Source organism: Catharus ustulatus, chromosome 7, assembly GCF_009819885.2.
Source record: "Catharus ustulatus isolate bCatUst1 chromosome 7, bCatUst1.pri.v2, whole genome shotgun sequence".
Classification (NCBI taxonomy): Eukaryota; Metazoa; Chordata; class Aves; order Passeriformes; family Turdidae; genus Catharus; species Catharus ustulatus.
The window spans coordinates 197480-218380 of record NC_046227.1 but is presented as its reverse complement, the minus strand read 5'-3'; the positions used below and the strand labels follow the sequence as shown (position 1 = coordinate 218380).

At 46.2% G+C, this 20901-nt stretch overlaps 1 protein-coding gene across 1 annotated transcript; it reads right to left on the bottom strand.

The window, feature by feature from the left end:
• Positions 1–454: 454 nt before the first annotated feature.
• LOC116998703 (minichromosome maintenance complex component 3 associated protein) lies at positions 455–20770 on the bottom strand. Its single transcript, XM_033064716.2, has 28 exons — positions 19915–20770; positions 19610–19833; positions 18916–18994; positions 17610–17757; positions 16434–16630; positions 15350–15489; positions 14717–14914; positions 14236–14504; positions 13896–14058; positions 13203–13363; positions 12489–12733; positions 11518–11690; positions 10784–10884; positions 9840–9971; positions 9068–9181; positions 8769–8921; positions 8177–8374; positions 7813–7881; positions 6970–7104; positions 6422–6575; positions 5747–6005; positions 5318–5415; positions 3397–3787; positions 3021–3278; positions 2416–2545; positions 1588–1779; positions 808–958; positions 455–692 (listed from the first exon to the last, which is right to left on the bottom strand). Exons 1-28 carry the CDS (start codon positions 20753–20755, stop codon positions 534–536), a joined length of 5532 nt encoding a protein of 1843 aa, XP_032920607.2. The 5' UTR covers positions 20756–20770; the 3' UTR covers positions 455–533.
• Between the last annotated feature and the right edge of the window lie 131 nt (positions 20771–20901).

Here is a 20901-nt window from a genome sequence, read left to right as displayed (position 1 = left end):
TGCACTGAGCAACAAGAAGTACAAAAATCATGGCCAAGTGCTGTTCCAACTTGAGAATGACAGTTTTGACATTTCTGGAAACACAACAGGAACTTCAAACCACAGTGCTGCTGCAAGGCAGTTGCTGCATGAAGGAAACACAGACAATGGTTTCAGGGACTGTGTCTATGGAGAGCAATTGCTCCAATGTTCCCAGGGGCCCATGCTACCCTACAGCTGAACCTGATGAAGCTGTGTTTACCTACAATGAGAGCTGGGAGAAAGAAAAAAACACCACTGTCATTTAAGGCCTTCCAAGAAAAAGCATTTGACTTGTCTCCGTGCCTGTGGGGCAGAAAAAGAGGGAATCCCAGACCATCCATGCACGCTGGCCCTGTGCAATGCAGCCATGTAAGAAGGGCCCAGGCCCCACAGCTGCTGCATGTTCTCCTCCCAGAAGAACACCTGCTTGTTCTGGAACGTGCCCGAGGAGTGCATCTGCCCAGTCATCTAGACCTGGATTTCCTTCTTGAGTCTCCGCGTCTCACCTTAGCTCAAATGTCCACCATGTCCACCAGAGCAGAGAGGTGGAGCTTGGAGACAGTCTCAGCCTCCTTGGTGGCTCTGAGGAGCTGCTGCAGGTGTTTGAGTCTGTCCGACAGTGCAGAGCTTTGCTCCAGCTCTGGAACCTTGTGTGCCTCCTGACTTCCAGCCTGGGCAGAAGGAAAGGAGATGAGACAGACTTTCTCCCAAATAATTCCCACTACAGGTTTTGCAGCTACTGTACTCCTCAGAGCTTTTGTTTAGCTCAGAACCACCTTCTCTTACCTCCTGAGCAGCTGGCATGGGACTATTCACCAAAGGGCAGGTGGTGGCTGGGGTGGAGAGCAGAGACTGGGGGAGGTAGAGGGGAAGACCCAGGAGATCCCCAAGGGGGTCCATGCTCTCAGCTAGATATCGGTGCAGCTGCTCTTCAAACCTGGATGGGAAGGGCAAGAGCACCAGTCAGAGGGCAGCCTGGCTTTGTGTCTGTAACCAGTGCATTACACTAAGAGGTTTTTCTGGATTCAGAAGCATCTGATCTCCACAGCCATATTCAGAACAGTCTGATGTGCCCCACTGCAGCTATCAAAATCCAATCACAGAGGACTGTGGTAAAGAAAGGAGCCACACAAACTGAAGAGACTCAACTTATGGGAAGGCAGAAGAGACAAAAACCTCTTAGACCAACTCAAAAGCTTTAGTTCTTTACCTTTGTGATCTGCATTGCTATGAACTGACATCCCAGAGGACTTTACAGACATTTGTGACACTGGGGGACACACAGACCACTGTACACACTGTACTGCTTCAGTTCTGCTGGCGTGACCGACCACAGTTTCCAACCATGCCCAAGAACTCCAATAATTTCCACCATCCTGGACTGTTCTCATGATGCAAGAAGGAAATAGTAGAGAACTGCCCTGATGTGCTTGATGAAAGCAGATGGAACTTGAGACAGCATGTGTTCTTTTCTAGCACAGTCTTACTTCCTATTCTATACAAGTTACAAATTGTTTACAACCCTGGGCCGAAGTGCAAGGAAAAGATGCTGCTCTGGGAATTTACCTCTTGTTTTCTAATTTTTCCAGTTGTAACTGTGCCAACAGACGCTCCTGGGCCAAGGACGTGTCTCTGAATTCATCTGTGTTGGGAATGGTCACTTCCTGACCTGGCGGCATGCTCATGCCAGAGCCATACTGACCCGGCACCATGGAGATGCTGTAGGGTTTCTTGGACTTGGGAGATTTTATCTTTGATCTGAAGGTGGGGGAGGAAAAAAACAACAAACAAAACCATATGTATTGGAATGAGTGTGTTGATTTTTTCACTATTAGCTTGAAGCTTGAAAATATAAGGGAGTGAGAAGTGATCGTTTTGAGAAACAATGCCGTTGTGCCAGGGTCCAACACAGCACCACCTATCCATGGTATTAGAGAGGAACTAATCTGACAGGAGCATAGGATTCACCCCAAACATCACCCACTACACAACAGAGCTGCAGCTAAGCTTCCAAGAGAGAAGACAGTGGCTTCCCTCTCAATGTGGCTAGGGAAGTGAGCTAGACTTGACATCTCAAATACTTTAATGCCATACAGCTCTAAGGCATCCTTCCCCCTCAACCTATCTAGCATTTTCTCCCTCGTTGTTTTCCGTCTGTGCTTTGCACAACTCCAAAGCCTCAGCAGCAGGGTTTTTTTGGCAGAAATTAATTTCTACACTTTCAACTCTCCTCAACCAATCCAGTTCTCTGACAGCTGAGTAACCTTGTACAAACAAAATCTACTTTCTACTCTGTTTCAGCACAGCATTGTACATCATTTTAGGGATATGTACAAAAGCAGATTCTGGGAGAATGCCAAATCCTGGTTTTCAGCATTGTGCAGGCCACCTCACCTGTTGTGGCCTTGCCGAATCTCCTCCTGTGTCCGCAGCCTGGCTTGATCCCACGAGAAAGGCACAGTGTAGTTCTTTAAATGCTCCTTGAAGAAGTACACACGAATCTGACCATCTTTACTTACAGCTTCTGTGAATAAACCCAAGCCTAATGTTTATCATTTGCACAGGTTCTCTCCTTCAGAAAAAAAGCTCAGAATTAAAAAGGCAATTTGGGGCAAGAACAATTGTTCACTTTCAAATAGGTTTCAAACAGAGTCTGGGACAAGCTTCATTAATCAATGGAAATGATAATTAACTGTGGCAGCCTGCCCTCCTGCTGACACGGCTTCTAAGGGGTAACTCTTGGTCTTTGCTTAATGCAAGCCCTCTGCCACTGGGAGGGCAGGGCTGAAGGACCAGAGTGACATTTGTAGTCACAGGATCAAGTCAAGCCATAACCAAGACTAAATACACTCCAAGGGGAAGACATATGCAGAACACAGTAAGACCACAGCTGCCTTCCTGCTACACATCACTTGGTGCCATATGGAAAGGTACCACTAGCAATGTATTAAATACCATCACAAAAGAAGCACTATCCGTGCTGCAGGAGAATACAATACCTGGAGTAACAGGCAGTTTGGATGGCTTCCAGTCTCTCAGTTTATGATCAATACAGACTGCCAAGATACAATCCCAAGGGATTTCATCAACAGAAGGTCCATCTTCATCAGAGTTCCCAGTTGTTCTGGTTTTCCAGTTTTGGTAAGTCTTGCTCAGCAGATTCTCCACCTGAGACTGAATCAGTGGTAGAGTGTGGGAAGAACTTGCAATCTGAGAGACATACTGAAAAATCATGTGGCAAACAGGACGCCAAGGAGCTGTGGAACAAAAAACCCAAAGTAAATTGCAAGAATTTGTGATAGAATCAATACTGCACATGCATGTCTTGAAGTACAACATGCTGCCAAGAAAATATTAAGAGTGTGAAGTACCTACCACCTAAAGGAGGCAGATCTAGGTACGGGATCTGGAAGGACAGCACAGCCTTCTTTAGCCAGGCCAGGTGATCTGGCGTGTTCCACTGCAGGTGGGGCAACACCTTGTTACCCCCTGCTTCTGAAAACTCAGTGACAGGCCAAGACAAGTCACAAAGGTGCTCTGACGATGCCACATCTGACAGGAACTGCAGTACACTGTTGTAGAGCTCTATGATGACCCCAGGCTCCTGGGATGGCAGCCCACCTAAACGCCTCTCCTTCCAGTCATGGTAGAAACGCTTGGCAAATTCTCCATCAATCCCATCCTCAATGTACTCTTGAAGGATCTGGCTGCAGAGTTCAAGGGAGGCAGGACACCGGGACACCAGCCAGCACACAGCTTCAGAGACCTATGACACACAAAAGAGGGAGGGCTAAAAATCGCTCTGCAGTGACTGGGACACAAAGGATTCAACCCTAAGTCTGAATAACACTCTCCAAGAGAATATGCAGCAAAAGGCAAATAAATCAGGTATCATCATACTAATATTTGCAACAATAATTCTCCAGCTAGGTGACCACAAACTGAATTTCCCCAGAGCAGACTCAGGAACAGACAAAGAAGAGGTTGTTCACAAGAGGTACAAGTATGCAGTGGAATTCTCTGCTGCAGGATGCTGGGGTTGTTGAAAACTTATCCAGGAAAAATTGGACAAATTCACAGAAATTAGCCAAGAATGACTATATCATGTCTGATCATGGCAGTCCTTCAAGTGCAGACCTAAGTTGTGAGGCGGAGCATCACTCTGGGCTTGTCAGGAGAGATCTGTATGATCGTATTTGTGTACAGAATATGAGAGGTAGAAGCATCTCAGTTCCATCCACCAAGATGGGATAACTCTGGATGATCTCACCTCACAGTAGCCAGAACAGCTACAAAGGGCCTTCAGCATTTTTAATACTAAGAGCTTAAGGATAGAAAGGTTTACCCACCACCAGCACTCCTCTGTTGGGCAGCAACACAGGCAGGGCAGACAAGAGTAGGTTTAGGCAATCCTTGAATTTTGGTCTCAGTGCAGTTTTCAGTATTACAGTAATTTCACGACTATAAGGCGCACCCTTTTGACTAAAATTTTCCCCGGAACCTGGAAGTGCGCCTTATAGTCCGGTGCGCCTTATCTGATGGACAAAGTTCAAAAAATTTGCCTACCCGGAAGTGAGAGCTGCGAACCACGGGGGAAGCCGGCAGGGCCATGGCTGCCATGTGGAGGCGGGGCGGAGCAGCGGCGGACATGTCCCGGCCCCGTGGAGGCAGAGCCGCCCCTCCAGAGGCACGCCCCGGCCCTATGGAGGCAACACGGCCCCTACACAGGCACCCCCCGGCCCGTGGAGGCGAAGCCGCCCCTCCAGAGGCATGCCCTGGCCCCGTGGAGGCGAAGCCGCCCCTCCAGAGGCACGCCCTGGCCCCGTGGAGGTGGAGCCGCCCCTCCAGAGACATGCCCTGGCCCTGTGGAGGCGGCACGGCCCGTACACAGGCACCCCCCGACCCCATGGAGGCAGCACGGATGGGCGGCGGGCATGCCCCAGCCCCGCCAGATACAGGCGGGCCTGGGTGCCTGCAGCACCGCCCCTGCCGGGTACAGGCGGGCCCGGGGGCCAATGGCTGCCGGGTTGAGGCGGGGCTTCGGCCAGCAACCGCGTGGAGGGAGCTGGGGGCGGAGCCTCGCTGCAAAAAAAGTGCGCCTTATAGTCCGGTGCGCCTTATCTGATCTACAAAGTTGCGAATTTTGCCGACTCCCCGGGGGGTGCGCCTTATGGTCGTGAAATTACTGTACCTTTTTTTTTTTTTTTTTTTTGAGCAAATGCCACTGATCTCTGGTCAGTAAAAATAGAACAGTCACAAATAATGGAACGTAATTCCTTCATCTTGCTGTTCTTACCCTTCTGGTGCTTTCTAAGTCATTGACAGAGCTTGGGAGCTCCACGACAGTGTAGTCAGAAATAAGATGGGCTGAAATCAAGTCCTGGAGCATCAAACCTCAAAATATAAAAAAAACTCATCACATGCACAGAAAGAACACATGTCCTTGGGCCACATGCTCTGCATTACATTCACTGCATTGCTGCTCCCCCCTCCATCTCTGCCCACAGACTCTCAGGATCAAATACTGTGTGTGAAAGAACACTGGAAGCCAGAACTGGTGAGCTCTTAAGGCCTCAGGATTTTTAGGAAAGCTTTGGGATGTGCTGTACACCACAGGCTCTCCCTTTACTGGATGCTGTAACTGAGAGGCTGCACTAGCCACAACACTTCTGCTTGGGGCAGCCCTAAATATTCATTGTTTCAAGACACAAAAACAATTACATACCATCTTCTACTTCTTTCTCCACAGCCACCTCTTCCTGACCGGGGACTAAAACCACCAAGGGAACTATGGGGTGGAAAGGTTTGGCCTGAAGCAGCTGTTTCAGCTGCAGCAAAGCTGAAAGCCAGTAAACATCTTCTTCTGCAACATCTTCACTCCTAACTCTAGGGGGCAGGAGAAGAATGAGGCCACTGGTCCCAAGCAAGTCCTTTTGTGTCTCAGCCATATCAAGCTCTGAGTCAGAGAGTGCACCATGTGCCACCTAGACAGGCAACAAAGATGACAACAGTAATGCAGCTAAATAAAGCTACTTCCACACTGAAATCTGCAGTTTATCCTCACTGCCATTCAGCTTTGACATCCTTTCCAGAAGCTCTACACAACCTAAGACAACAAGCTGTTGTCAGGCCATGGATGTGTCTGATAGATAAGCTGAGCACAGAAGTGCCCTTCAGCACTTGCTCTGGGACCAGGAATTGATGATTCTGATTCTACTACTGCAGATATTTCTCAGCTGATTGAAAACAAAGAAAAAGATTCACCTTTTTTCAGACCTTTTCAACAACCCTATCCGTCCCAGTATCATCTCCCTCCATTTGACAGGACACAATATCCACCGGAAAAGAGCCCACCCTGCTTTTATGGCCTCTTAGATATCAAGAAATTGTTCTCACCTACCTTTATACACACACTGACTTCAATGCCTCTGCCCCCCTGCATGCCAGGAGAACTAAATAACGTCAGCGTTTGAATTTTGCCTTCTGTATGTGAAGCACTTTTCTCACAGCTTTTGTGTCCCATAAACTTGGCTTTCAACCAATCCATCAGTATCCTAGCAAACAGAAACAGAGGGCTTTGGGGGGTTTTGTTGTTGAAACTGGTATTTTAGGATTTTAGTATCAGCACCTCTAAGACACCAAAATCTATCATAATCCTATATATTTAGATTATGATAAATAGGCCTAAGTTTTAATGAAATTGTCATCTATCAAGGTTTTGTTTCCAGTATGAGAAAAAGAAATTATATAATGTTAAAAAATAAAGATCACTGTAATAAATTAAAGCTATATTGTTTAGAGTGCTCTGGAGGGAAAAAAAACAAGCTGGAAATTTGACGTGGTACAGGCAAAATTATTAATACACAGTCCTTGATTTAATCGTCTACCCAGATAAAAGAAGTCTGCCCTGTTTGAGAAAGGGATCCAGCAACCAACTCTTCAACGTACCTATTGGGATCATCCTTGGAATGTTCATCATCACTGGGCAAAACCAAGAGCATCTTCCAAAAAATCTGTTCTTGTTGAACTGGAATATGTTCTGTGATTAACGAGACGATATCCAGGGGAGTCCAAGCTAAATCACTGAAAGAGAGACAAAAAACTGGTGAAAAGATCCACCCCAGGACTCCTTCTCAGCTGAGGAATGTCTGTCTCAAACTGAACGAGTTACAGTACTGTAAGTAGTGACCAGTTAATTCTTTGGATCTGTTGCTCATCCTTCAGGAACTGTAGCTGCCAAACCTGACACATGAGCCTTACTCTGGGGATTGCAGGAGCACATGCGTACTGCTTCCCTTCCACACTGATCCAACACACACTCAGGCCACTGGAGAGCATGAGGAGCCATGGGAAGCCAGACCTCCTGCTGCACTTCAAACAGGTCAATCAATATTTTCCAACCACAAATAGCTCATTTACTCCCCTCCCCACACAGCCTATCCCAGGCCCCATCCCGTCCCGGTACAAAGCCACACCCCATAATACCTATTAGATCCTTAAAATTACACCCAGGATTATCTGGCCCAACACCTTCATTAATTTAGTGGAAGGTGTCCCTGTCCCATGGCAGGGTGATGGAATGGACAAAATGATCTTTAAGGTCCTTTCCAACCCAAACCGTCCTATGGTCTTGTGACCTTCCTGTTCCCCTTATTCCAAAATACTCCCAGAAGCAAGGTTGCAAGTGGACATTCAGGCATGGTTAGCCATACCTTTTGGCCATTGCTGGTACCTCTGGTATGTCTGCTGCAGCTTGCTTCTAAAGAAAACAAGAACCAAACCCCAGCCTACCTTACCAACTGCTGGCAGAAGTGCTGAACTTTCATTTCATGCACTGTCTTGTTTCTCAGCAAGTTTAATCTGGAAATTAAATATTGTTGGTTGCATTTTTTGGTACAAAACATGTCCTTTAAAGAAATCTAAGAACACTGAGGTCTGAGAAATATTATAGAGGCCTCAAAATGTTGCTGTTAACAGAATAATTTATTTAGATTTTCAGTATTGGTCATGGCTTTTGTGGAGAAAGTCTTTTGGAATCTATTAAAGAATAAACAGTTCTGCAAACCCACTAACATTCACAATGGAAGAATTTTCGGTAACTTATCTTTCAAAAATCAACCAGATTGCCAGCTGATGCCACTGGAAGTATTCTTACCTCGTGCAAGAGATTCCCAGCTTTCCTCCATTCCCCAGGTTTACAAATCTCTTGCACAAGTTCTCCATGGCTATAGGCCACTCTGCACTGGGGGACAGTGCTTTCAGCTGATGTTTGGAATCCAAACCACAGGGAGCAGCTGGAAATGCCCTCATTTGACGTTTCAACTTGGTCCGAGCTGCCACTGCTTCCCTCCACCTTTGGCAGAGAAGATATAAATAGGTCACATTCAGACCTCTATCATCAGGTATTTGTATAACAAACACTACAACAACCACAACACACTGAACATACGTGCAGGAAAACCAGAGACCAGCAGAAAGAATACAAGGATAAGCTATTACAAGTTTCTAGATGGAATGAAGCTGGAATCTCCTACTAAGCTCATTATCTGACTACAAGGTGGCAGTCCCCTCCCACGTACAGTAATTTAGCGGAGGCTGGTACTAAGACTGTAAGGTCTACTCTTATCATGAAGACAAGAAAGAAAAAAACTGTCTCAAAAAGTACACAATCAGACAGCAGTAGTTCCATCTCTATTCATGCCAACGCTCCCAAGAGAAGCAGCCATGTCCCAGGGTGATAAACTCACCGCTGTAAGTATTTGCAGAAACACTGGAGCTCCTGAAGGGTTTCCTTGGCAACCTGGAAAATCTCATCCTCCAGACAGAGTTCCATGAAGTGGCCACACACTTCTTCTGAACACCGGGCAATCCGGGCATGCTGGTCTCTTTCTAAGGCACACCTGGTTTCAAATAAAAGAAACCAAGACTGCTGAGGTGAAAACCTCCAGCAAATGCTAATCCAGGGCTGAGATGCAAACAGGGAAGGCCATGACACTTAGGAAACCCTTGGGAAAGCAAACTACAGCATGCAGCACATCGTGCATACCTTAACTCATTGGCTGAAGCTTCTTTAACACCCTCCTTTATTACTTCTTCCATTAATTCTATACCCAGCAACTGGCTCAACTGCTTTATTAATTCTTCTCTTTCCTGCTTTTGCCTGGAAGGACAGAGAAAAGATTTACACAAGTTAAAAATTTACACTGACAAACCTGCTGCTTAGTTACACAAGCATGACATGCAGTGCCAAACAGCTAATTAGCCTAAAATTATTTCCCACTATCTGGTTTCTAAATAAACAGCTTAGCAAGGAGCCAGGTTTCCCTCAAGAACACAGATGACAATGGAGCTCCCTAAGCTACTTGATCTAGTGAGTGGCATCCCTGCCCATGGCTGGGGCTTGGAACCAGATGATCCTTATGGTTCTTTCCAAACCAAACCATTCTAGGATTCTATTTCTTCTTATCTCAATAAGCAACAAACAAGTAGCTCACTCAGAAGGAAAAGTCACTGCATACAGCAGATGCATATCCCTTTCTGGAGGCTCTGGGTAAACAGAAGTTCCTAATATTCTCACCCACCATTTTCACCACAGCTCTGAGGCAACCAAAATGCTAACCAGCAGGTCACCTGAGAATGCAAAGAGGAACCCTGCCTGCACAGTTCCAGGGGAGTTCAAGGTGAGACTGTTGTGCCACTGTGGCAGAAATACACGTAGCTTAAACAGAGACACAAGGACTTGGGCTGGCTCCAGCTGCCCTTGCATTGTTCAGGGTGTACCCAGCCCACCCTGCCCCACAGCCAAAGCAGTGCCTCACCTCTCCTCCTCCACTCTGCGCTGTTCCTCCTGGACACGCTGCCTTTCCACACTGAGCATGTTTCCAGCCACTTCTCTGAGGATCTCCCCCATCACCTCAATCACAAGCTCCTCCATGGTAGCCTCTGAGGCACTGCAGAAACAGCAAGTCTCTTCTCAAAGCTAGAATGTTTTCATTCAAAGCCCTAGGCCTACGCTTTTCTCAGCCACACCTTGCTCTCTCTGAGGTGAGCTGACTCCAGTCATTAGCCAAGCACCCACACTGATATTGGGTCACTCCCCTCCTCACATTGGGACAGGGAAGAAAGTAGGAAGAAAAAAGGAAAACTCATGGATAGAAATAAATACACTGTACAGAAAGGCAAAACCCCCCATCAAGTATGCAGCCAGTCATCACTTCCCATGGGAAGAGCAATACCTAGACAATATCCTATCAATGTCCACCCTGAAAGCCACAAATCTCCAACTTCTTCCTCTAACCCAGTCTTATGTCTGACCATGACATCACAGGGAATGGACTTTAACCAGTCTGGGTCAGCTGTCTCCCTTCAGCAATTACCAAAGAGTGGAGGAGTAACAACTGTTTGGGTCACATCCCACATCTACAACTCTACCGACTGCCCTGGAGACAAAATTTATCAGAAACAGAAGCAGACAGATCTGGACTTGCTCCTCTTGGCCCCTTTGTGCACCTTCCCTTCCATGACAGAGGTTTCTTGACAGGCAAAGCTTCCAGAGGCTTGGGTCAGCCTTCCCTCAGGCTAGAGCTGGGATGAGACAGACATCTGAAGAAAGGTCTGCTTTCCCTTCCACTGCACCAGTAACACAGCCTCCATCACAGACATGGCAGTGCTTAGTTTTACCGTCTTAACACACGGTGCTGCTATGGCAAAGGGGCAGCTGGGGTGAGAGACTTGAGGAGAACCTGCAAGAAATGCTCTTTACCAGATGGCAGCAGCCACGTAAGCTGTTCCTGCTCTGCCCAATTCTCTGCACTCTCCTTTGAGGACATCATGCACCAGCCCATCCACCACTTCGGCAATGTCCTGCAACACAACAGAGGAAGCAGGTGAACCAAGGTGCAGTCTTCCTCAGGAGTAGACAGGGAGTAAGGCTCTCCAGCCTTGCTTAACTGACTGTAATTCACAGCAGTATCTGTGTTTCTGCTTACAAACTGAGCCAACTTAATCAAACACAACAGCATGCAAATTCCAGACTATTTAGGCTACCTAAAATGTTTGTAACAGCCCAGAAACAAAAGCAGATTTTTGTACTTAATATGGGCAAGTCAAATAACTGAGGAGAGACTTCTATTTTCTTACTTTAGACTTCCTTTCTAGCTGATTGAATTCCAAACTATCAGGTCCACCCTTCACTGAAATTTGCCATTATCTAGGTAGAATATGGCAACTGTACTGTACAAAGCAATGAGACACTCCGACTGGTTCAGCATCAGCACACAAAAACTTTTGTGGGAGGCAGAAAAGCAGCACAGGTAGATGGGGTACACATTCAAGACCCAGCATTAATGGCCATGTACTCACAGGAAGAAACTGTAATGTCTCATTTGACATACATGCATGTTCCAGAAAAATGAAATACCCTAAGAACTTGGTTATCTTTCCTTATATTTCACAGACCTTCCCCAAATATCTCCTGATGGGTTTAGATTTCCCTACCGCGTCTGAGTAGCCAGGCTGAGGCTTTGAAGGGGGAGGCTCAGGCTGTGCAGCAGGCTGGGAGATGGGCTGTGCAGAGGGCAGGACTGGCACCAGCTGACGAGGCAACAGTGAAGGCACAAGATGGACTCTCACTGCTGTGGCTTCTAAATCTCTGCTTTCCACTCTTCCTTCTTGGAAGGGAAGAGGAGAAAAATTAAGGAAACCAGACCAGTCATGAAAAGAAGCAAATTTTATCTTCAAAAAACAGGCTTGTCTCATAAAACTCAGCAGGTCGTAAAATAAATCTGTAACAGCAGCTTGTTGCCTTAAAGTTAAAAATATAACACAGAAACTAATTTAGATCTATGAATGTTTTACACAAAACATTTAAACATTTAATTGCACATTACCCCCTCTACCAAGTGCATTTCCAACAAAGCAATTGTTTCAAGTTAGACACACCTGGTACCTACACACACTATCTGTACTTCCAGCAAGGACAGAAAAGCACACATTCTGCTAACCTGAAAAAACTGACATGTTTATACACACAGTGGCAACAAACAGCTGCAGATAAACATGCAAATTGCAAAGGGAAGTTGGTTTTCTGAAGTAGTCAAACACTTATTTCATTTAGGTTGGCAAAATTTGGCTCATTAGAAAATTTTCTGAATTGTGAAATACATTTTATTACTCACATTGTTCTTGGCTTTTATAGATACATAAATACACTTCAGCAACCTAGTCTAGTGGACGGTGCCTCTGCCATGTCAAGGGCATTGGAACTTTTTAAGCTTCAAAGTTCCTTCCAACTCAAACCACTCTGTGATTCTCTTATGATTTAAATTGTAATCCTTTCATTACCTCTAAATTTCCATGCAGTTTCAATCTCTGAACCACAAACTGTTTCTGCTTTGCACAATAAACCTCCTCAGAACTGCCTCAACACTATGTACTGAGTGGTATCTAAAATGCAGGTTTGCTCTCACCTGTTGCTTCCACACTGGGTTTTTGGCTACTGCTGGCCTGATCCACGGAGGTGCTTCCACCAATATACTTGTTCTGCCCATTGAAGCTGGACACAGGCACATGGTGGGGCACTCGTGGCAAGGGCCCCCCATTCACAACCTCCCCGACAGAGACAGTGAGTTTCTGGCTGACAAACAGGGATTTCCGTGGTTTGGGTAATCCGTCTGGCTCCAGGAAAGCTGAGCGATTCAGCTCCACGTAACCCCTCAGGAAAAACAAAAGTAATAACCAAGTACATCCTCAAAGCTCCAATAACCTACACGCTTTCAATTCTGAAACTTACTGTTTCAAAACAGAACGCTGACAGGAATAGATGGCTAACTGGCATCCTCAAGGGGTTTTTTTTTTCATTTTCTAGTCTCTGAAAATTCCAAGTTTGGATAAACACACCTTACAAGGCACGGATTTCATGGCAGACACATATCTGTGAACTGCTGTCCTCCAACATCCTCTAAGAGCTGGTTTGCACTGCTCATCTTTCTCCCACCCTACAGGCATCACTGTGATGCCAGTTAGCCATGACGCAGAACTGTCTCCTTATTTCCTATGGCGAACCATCCCCTTTTCTTGGCCCGTTCTTTCTCTGGTTCCAACCTGCAGCAGCGGCTCCCCAACATTACCCCTTTGCTCGGCATCAGGCTAACATGCCCAAGCACAATTTTCCTCACACTTACCCATCTGCTACACTCAGGCCATAGTAACTTATAAAATCAGTTGCCTCCTCGCAGTCTTTGAACAGCAGCATGCGGACCAGGTGGTCCAAGGGGAACACTGTACTTCTCTGGGTGCTCACAGTGTAGGCAATATTGAGGGATTTGAGACCATCCTTACGAATCTCGGGGAAAAGAAAAAGCCACATAACTATTAGGAAAGAACCCAAAATACAATAAACATGAGAATCATGTTTAAACACACCAATACTTTATCATCATCCATACAAACAATTACTTAGAGTTGCAATTTTGTTTTTAAATTCTATGCACTTGCTTTCTAGTTTCTGTTCCTCTTTCATGATATTTGTTTTGAGCATATCCCTGTGTGATTCTTGCAGAAAAGACACCTTTCAAGTTCTTCTGAAAGTGCAAGTTCGTATTTGCTTAGCAAGACTCTCAGACTTGCTTCTCTGCTTCCCAATGATGTTTCAGGGAAATATATTTGTAAACAATTGCAAGAAAAAAAAAGCATGCCAGTATTTGCCTTTCATATCACAGCAGAAAGGCCCTTATAAATTTTTAACATTACTGAAGAATCAGTAACAATATTATTTTTAAGGCTCAATATCTACTAAGTTTTCTGATTTCACCCCCCAATCCCACACTGTCTTACTCATTAATACTTTTAAAAATATCCATTTGTTTTTTTCTCACCTGGTTGAAATAACAGTGTAATAGGCAGGCATTCAGATAGGAAGCTGCTTGCACAAGCTTGAAAAACCTCACAAAATTGTTGCTGTTTAATGCAGCAAAAGCTTGAACTGCAAATCTAACTTCAGGTGAGTTTCTAACCTCTGGATGAAATTGCTGAACTTCTCTGTAGAGACAAAAGACAGAGATAAAATTTTTGCTTCAATACTGAAAAATCACAATTCAACAGCAACCTGTAACAGCACAGAATTAAAATCAGAAGCATTACAATTTGTCTGGATTTAATCCTAAACTCAATTCTTCCCAGAAGTAAAAAGAGAAAACAAGTGATTCTTGTTCTCACCTGAGAATATCACCCTTGTTGAGATTCAGCAAAACATTATAACCCCGGAACTCAGCTTCACTCTTGCAGTAAATCCCCTTGTTAGCCAAGTCCTGATACATCTCCTTCAAGCTCTGCAGGCATTTAGTCATGTTCTCATTGTTGATTTTGGCATCGAAGGAGGACATGGGCTCTTCACACAAGTGGTGAGCACAGTGGATATGAAAGCGAGTGCACTTCTCAATCAGAGACACCATCAGCGGGTTGCAGAGGTGTTGCTGGGTTATATCCTAACGGAATGAGAAAGAATGCATTATATGTATTTTTAACTAGTTGAACAGCACAGTCAGCTGGCACTGCCTCTGGAAAACACATTTCACTGTGCTTGGAGTCACTCTGCAATTCAACACTTTCAACAACGATTACTTTTGGTTTCCTTTTTTTACAGCATGATGGGATCTTTTGCTTTTTATCACCAAACATCTCCTTCCACAGTGCTTACCTTTCTTATTCCACGAGTTCTGTTCCAGACAAAGTCATACCATTCTCGGTAGTTTCCTTCTCCTTGGTCCATAATATTTGTCACTAAGTAGTCCATGGTCATGCTCAGCACCTCAGAGGGTCTCAGTTCATGGGGCAGAGGCTCCTCCTGATCTGCTGAAGACCTGCTATATTCCTTGATTGCTGCTGCATGATCCACCTGCAAGAGGTGAGGAAAAGAATGAAAGCCCAAGAAGTATGTACAACTTCTCAGCAGTAAAGAGGATTTAATCCCACCCATGCCTTTAACTTCAGAAAGGAGTAGACTGTTAAAGTGTTGACTTAGTCTTAAACTCATAACCTTTACGACAATATATAGCTATAGATAATTATATATAATATGTAATTACACCACAAGTTATCTGGTTAAACCCTCAGCACTGCCCTGACAACAGCTTTAGAACTATAATTCTAAATAACTGAACAAAAGACATGTCAGAATGAAAAAGCAAATCCTGTTTTCTGATGGGGCATTGAAAGGTAATAATTAAACAGCCTACAGAATTTTTGCACCAGAATTACCCCTGTAATCAGCTAAACAATACTGACAGCTCCAATGAGCATCAGGCATACTGATATCCCGGTAATCTCATACCTTGTCAGTTCCTAGAAGCAATTCAAAGATGCTGAGCTGGTTTCTTGTCTCCCTCATGTAACGCTCCTTTTCAGGACACATATCTGGGCAAGTGCCAACAACAGTTTTTGCTTTGCCAAGATCAGTCCTTTTTATTCGAGCTAAAACAAAAAAAACCCCAACAAACAGAAATAATTGAACAAACGCTAAGAATCTCTTGGCTTTTGGGTTTTTTTCTTCACAATAAGCTACTATCCTTATGTGCCAGAACAACCCTGAGCAGGCAAGGCTGTACCCAAACCTCGATATAGTCAGAAATCCATAAGGATGCGGTTCTCCCCACTCCGGGGCCTGTCCAAGTATTGCACATATTGTGAGTTTTTAAAAGACACCCAAGGAACAGCAGTTTCAAAATTTTGTATTGAGTGGACAAGAAGTTTGTCAATATTAAAAACAAGATCTTACATTAGAAATAGGATCAGTTTTGAAACTGCAAGAACAGCATGGAAGGTTTTACAACCACCACTGTGAAATGAAAAGACATTTATTGAAATAATTCTCAGCTGTGTAATAGTTTGAATTTGGAGAAATACTAGAGGCACTCGTACAAGCTGCTCAGAGAAGCTGTAGTAGCCCCACTCCTGGAAGTGTTCAAATGCAGACAGGATGAGGCTTGGAGCAACCTAGGATTACCAGAAGGTGTCCCTGCCCATAGCAGAGGGGTGGGACTGGATGACCTTTAGGGCCTCTTCCAACTCAAACAATTCTGTGGTTCTACGAAATGCAGTTAAGGCTTTGGGTAGCTTTCTTTAAAGAGAGTCTGTAGAGATGCAGATCTCCCTACGTGCCCTCCTTCACAGAAGATGGATATTCTGCCCCTCCCTTTACACGAGACATTGCATGTGCAATAAGTAAAACAGATTTGTGTGTTTTACAGGAAAAAAATACAGAAAATAATACACTAGGAGAGTATTTTATAGACTGTTCCACATTAAACTCTCTAAGGCATTTCTATAACATCACAACAGCTTTGCCACAAAACCTGAACACTTACTTCTTTCCAGCAGAGAAGCAGATGTCACACTTATTAACTTATGTTAATTACCTTGTCGCATGATTTTGTCCCTCTGATCCAAGAGCCTGTATCTCTCTTCAGATGTCTCAGCCACCAATCCCACCAGGTTACTGAGAGACGACAGCGAAGCTCCCAAGCCCTCTGAGCTTTGCCCTTCAGAACTGAAATCAAACAGCTCTGCTTCAAACTGCAGTGCCTTTCGAAGACCAGGCTTCTTTGCTGGAGAACTAAAAAGAGAAAACTTTTTTATCAATCCCTGGTCTTAATCAGTACACTGTTCTTTAGGATGCCAGCATCTATTTAGAAGATTATTTTGTTCACAGGAAAATGTGAACAGTGTATGGATGTGCTGAGCAAATGCCAACATCAGGAGTTATCTGGTTAAACTCTCAGCACTGCCCTGACAACACTGCCAAGAGTTCTGATATTGTGGAGAAAGTCCTAACAGAAAAGATATTATTAAAAGTGTCATTAAGGGGACAGAAATGGATGACTCTTGTAGCATTTTGCATCACTCTGGCATAGCAGTTTGTATTTTAAGCTAGGAACTGGTTTGCTGGTGTGGAAACAAACCTAATGTTCTTTCTATAGCAACAGAGATTATTTAAAGATTTTACAGGGCCAACTACAAACATGCTTTTTAAATCAAGGGATACTGATTCATTCACAACATATTACTAACTTTATACTTACATGACTCCATATATCAAATGTTTTTTTTAAGACTAGACACACTATTGAGGTATGACAAAGACAACCTTGTGGTTCTGTGACTGCCACAAATCAGGAAGATTGTTCACTTGAAGTGAGATGACGATTCAAACTACTCCAAAAACGAGACTCTCATTCCACAGAACTCTAATTGCCTCCAAAGGAAACTGCTTGCTTGAAAAGCTCATTGAATCATGACCACAGTGTCATGACTGCTTGGTCCTAGGTGGGCTTTGCACTGTTCGTTCACTTCCCTCATGCCTCATACTGCAGGTGCTTTCATGAACAAAATCCAGAGACCAAAGTAAAAGACCCTAATAAACCATTAAGAGTATCCTTCAGACAAAGTGTGAGAGCTGAGCGCTTCTAATTCAGAAACCAGAAAAGGGAAGCAGCCTCCCTGAAGAGAAGACGACTATTTGGCACCCAGTGATTACCATTTTTCTCCAAGCACCCTCTTTCCTGCCAGGTGGATTCCCAAAGGAGAGGACATACCTTCTCCCAGGCATGACACTGCTGGCAGAAGATCTTATTAAAGGTTTTCTAAGAGGGGAATGCTGATAGCTTTGCTCTTCACTGCTTTGCCTTCCTTCATCTTCACCTGCTTTCTTCTCCTTGGATGAAAATTCTCTTTTTGCTGGACCTGAAATGAAACATAAATATGAAACCAGGTACCTGCCAAGCAGTTTAAGCAACAGCTCTTTCTTGACCCATAGAGATGGTGATGAAAACTAAATTCCCAGTTTGTACATGCATGCAAAACTTCCACTAGGAGTGTATGAAGTTTCCACCAACTGCTATCATGGTCATTGCTCTATAAAGAATAACTTAGCAATAACTGTAATTATCAGTAAACAAAATCTAATCCTCAACTGAATCACAGTTCTCCCAGGCTCACAATATAATCCACAAGTCATAATAAATCCATTTCACCTGCATAAATCACAATTCCAAGTACTCCTACTGAAAGTATTTATTTCATATAAGCTTACACTCAGGTTGGCATGAGTTAACACTTGCAGGAAGGGAGCATTTCTTCTTCCAGAGACAATTTTTCTACCAGGATTTCTTAAACCCCTCTAGAACAGTTATTACAGAATGCTGCCATATGTGCTGCCACAGACATAACACCATGATAAAATGACAGCTAGCGAAGAGGTAGCTAGAGCTGCTGCTTCAAGATGTTAATTCTCAGGGAGACAACTGGGCAGGTGTTTGTTTTCTGGAAGGCAAAGCTGTGGTTGGTCAAAGTCGAGGTGAACCATCCATCTGCTGGCAGCTGAAGTGCACCCCCAGGCTAAGATCTCACAGGCACACACACTGCATTCATGGAGCTAAAGAAAGGGAAGCACTTGACATTATAAGTACTTCCCCTGAACAATTTTCTCTTGCCCTAGTCCCAAGCAAGGTCTGGAATCCAGGTTTCCCACTTCTAAACTTTGTAGGTTGATCTTTTTTGGTTCAAACGCTGTCTAACTATTGATGCACAGAACAGCAACCTCAGCAGACACTGCAGAGATTTTCAGAACCTCTTCTGAAAGCTAAAGTCCACATCCCTGTCCATGATCTGATGCAGGCACCAAGGCATTTCAGACTGGGTTTTCTTACAAAGGACCATCCTGGTTCTGGACAGAAGCACAGTGTTGATCACCATATTGCTGCTGTATGACTGCATTAAGGATTCAACCCTGATGTCTCCTACTAGGAGATAATCCAGGTATCATACTCAGCACATCAGGGAAAAAAGACCAACTGGTACACTATTTATACATCATCCAGCAATCTGGAAAGGCAGACTTACTTGTTTTCTTCTTTTGCCAAAATGTAACTATGTCTTTGTGCAACTCTTTCGCTTTTTTCCTGGCAAGAACTGCAGAGGCCTGAAAGAAAACAGAAGCAGAGCACGGAAACATACTGGCATGCACAGAGAGTTTTTGCCACAGAAACATTTACCCATTCCCAAAAAGTTCTGGTTGCTGTATTTTAACCTAAGATCTACATGCAATCAGCTGAACTGGTCAACAGAAAAATTATGCTTTTCTACAAACAAGAGTGTAGTTTTCATCAATGCTAGGCTCACCCCAAGCAGTCAGATTTAAGTCTTTCTTCATAAAATGAGAGACTGAATTGGGTTGGAAGAGACCTAAAAGACCATCCAGCTACATCCCCCTGCCTTGAGCCAGGGACACCTTCCACTAGACCAGGCTACTCCAAGCCCCCCAATCAACCTGGCCCCGAACACTCAGAGAGATGGGGCAGCCACAGCTTCTCTGGGCAACCTGTGCCAGTGCCTCATCACCTTCAAATAATTTCTCCCTAACATCTAACTTCACTTTTACTTTACACTCTTTCCCCTCTCCCAGTCTGTCCCTGTAACAAGTTGCTTTCCCTCTTTATTGTAAGTCCACTTTAGACACTGGAAGGGGCTCTAAGGTATCCCTGGAGACTTCTCAAGGCTGAACACTCCCAAGAGTTATGCCACTTCTGATACTCACATGATCAAAAAAGTGGAGAACAGCCATTTTTTTATTACGCCTGGTCATGATGCGACGAACTTTTACGAACTGGCCAAAGTGTTTTTCCAGCACAGTCCTGTCGTTGAGGTAGTCAGGGATGTTCTTGCACTGGACAGCCGTCAGCTCGGCGGCTGGCAGGCCCCCCAGTGCCTCCGAGCTCTCGCTCCCGCGGCTCCGGCGAGCAGGAGGGACGGGGGCCGCATCTGTGACGAGAAGGAATACGAGCAGTCAGCCAGCGGGGAGACACCCGAGCGGCGGGGCTGCCCCACCAGACTCCCGCCCACCTTCTCGACCAGGTTCCCGGGCTTCGGCCGCCGGCGGCTCCTCAGCGGGTCCCCGCTCGGCCTCAGGGCCGTCCCCGCGCTCCCGCTGCTCGCGGGCCTGGCTGCGCAGCATATCCTCCAAGGTGCGGCCGAACAGGATACCGCCGCGGGGTCGGCTCAGCATCACCGCCCGCTTCTCCGGCGGCGCCGCTGCCCGCCCGCCCGCCGCCGCCCGCCGCGGCGAGCGCTCCCGCTCCTCCTTCCTTTTCAGCCCCTTGGACGGCGGCTCCCCTGGATCCTCCGGCAGCGCCCTGGGGCCTCTCTCTTCCGGCCGCCCCAAAGCGGCGGCGGGACGCGAGAAGGAGAAAGGCTCCCGCGCCACCGCCGCCTCGGGGCCTGTCTCAGACGCGAAGCCGAAGGGGGATGAAAAAGCAAAGCCGGCGGGGGCAGCCGGGCCCTTGTCCGCCTCACCATCTGACACCGGCTTGAAGGCGGCGCCGCTCTCGGGCGCCTTGAAGCGGAACTCGGGCGCCGCGAAGGCACTACCGCTGCCACCCGTCGCTTCGCTGGAAGTCGGGAATCCACCCAGGCTGGTGGGCGGCCTGAAGCTGAATCCCGCGTTCCCCGCCGGCGCCGGCGCCTGGCCCAGCGTATAGGGCGGCGCAAAGGTGGCGGCGGGCGCGAAGGGGAGGCTGGCGGGACCGCCGCCCTGGCCGAACACGGCGGGCTGCCCGAAGCGCAGCGGCGGCGGGAAGGAGGGCGGGCCGCGGAACGGGCCTCGCGCCGACATCGCTGCGGCGCCTGCCTGAGACCGCCGGGCGAAGCAAGACCCGCATGCGCGGTGGGGAGAAGCCCTGCCCATGGGGCGGAGTCCTGCGGGGAAGTGGGCGGAGCTACGGCGGCAGCAGGACAGTAGGGGAGAGGAGACGGATGGGAGCAGCGTTGTGGGCGTGTCTGTGAGCGCACAGGTGTGGGCGTGGTTTCAGCTGGTGGGCGGGGACATTAACG

Coding starts and splice junctions, on each gene's coding strand:
- LOC116998703 (XM_033064716.2), bottom strand. CDS start 20,755: ATGGGCAGGGCTTCTCCCCACCGCGCATGCGGGTCTTGCTTCGCCCGG. Junction 14,915..15,349: donor TGCTTCTAGGAACTGACAAG/GTATGAGATTAC, acceptor CACCTCTTGCAG/GTGGATCATGCAGCAGCAAT. Junction 7,105..7,812: donor TTCTGCCAGCAGTTGGTAAG/GTAGGCTGGGGT, acceptor TCTCTCTTTCAG/TGATTTAGCTTGGACTCCCC.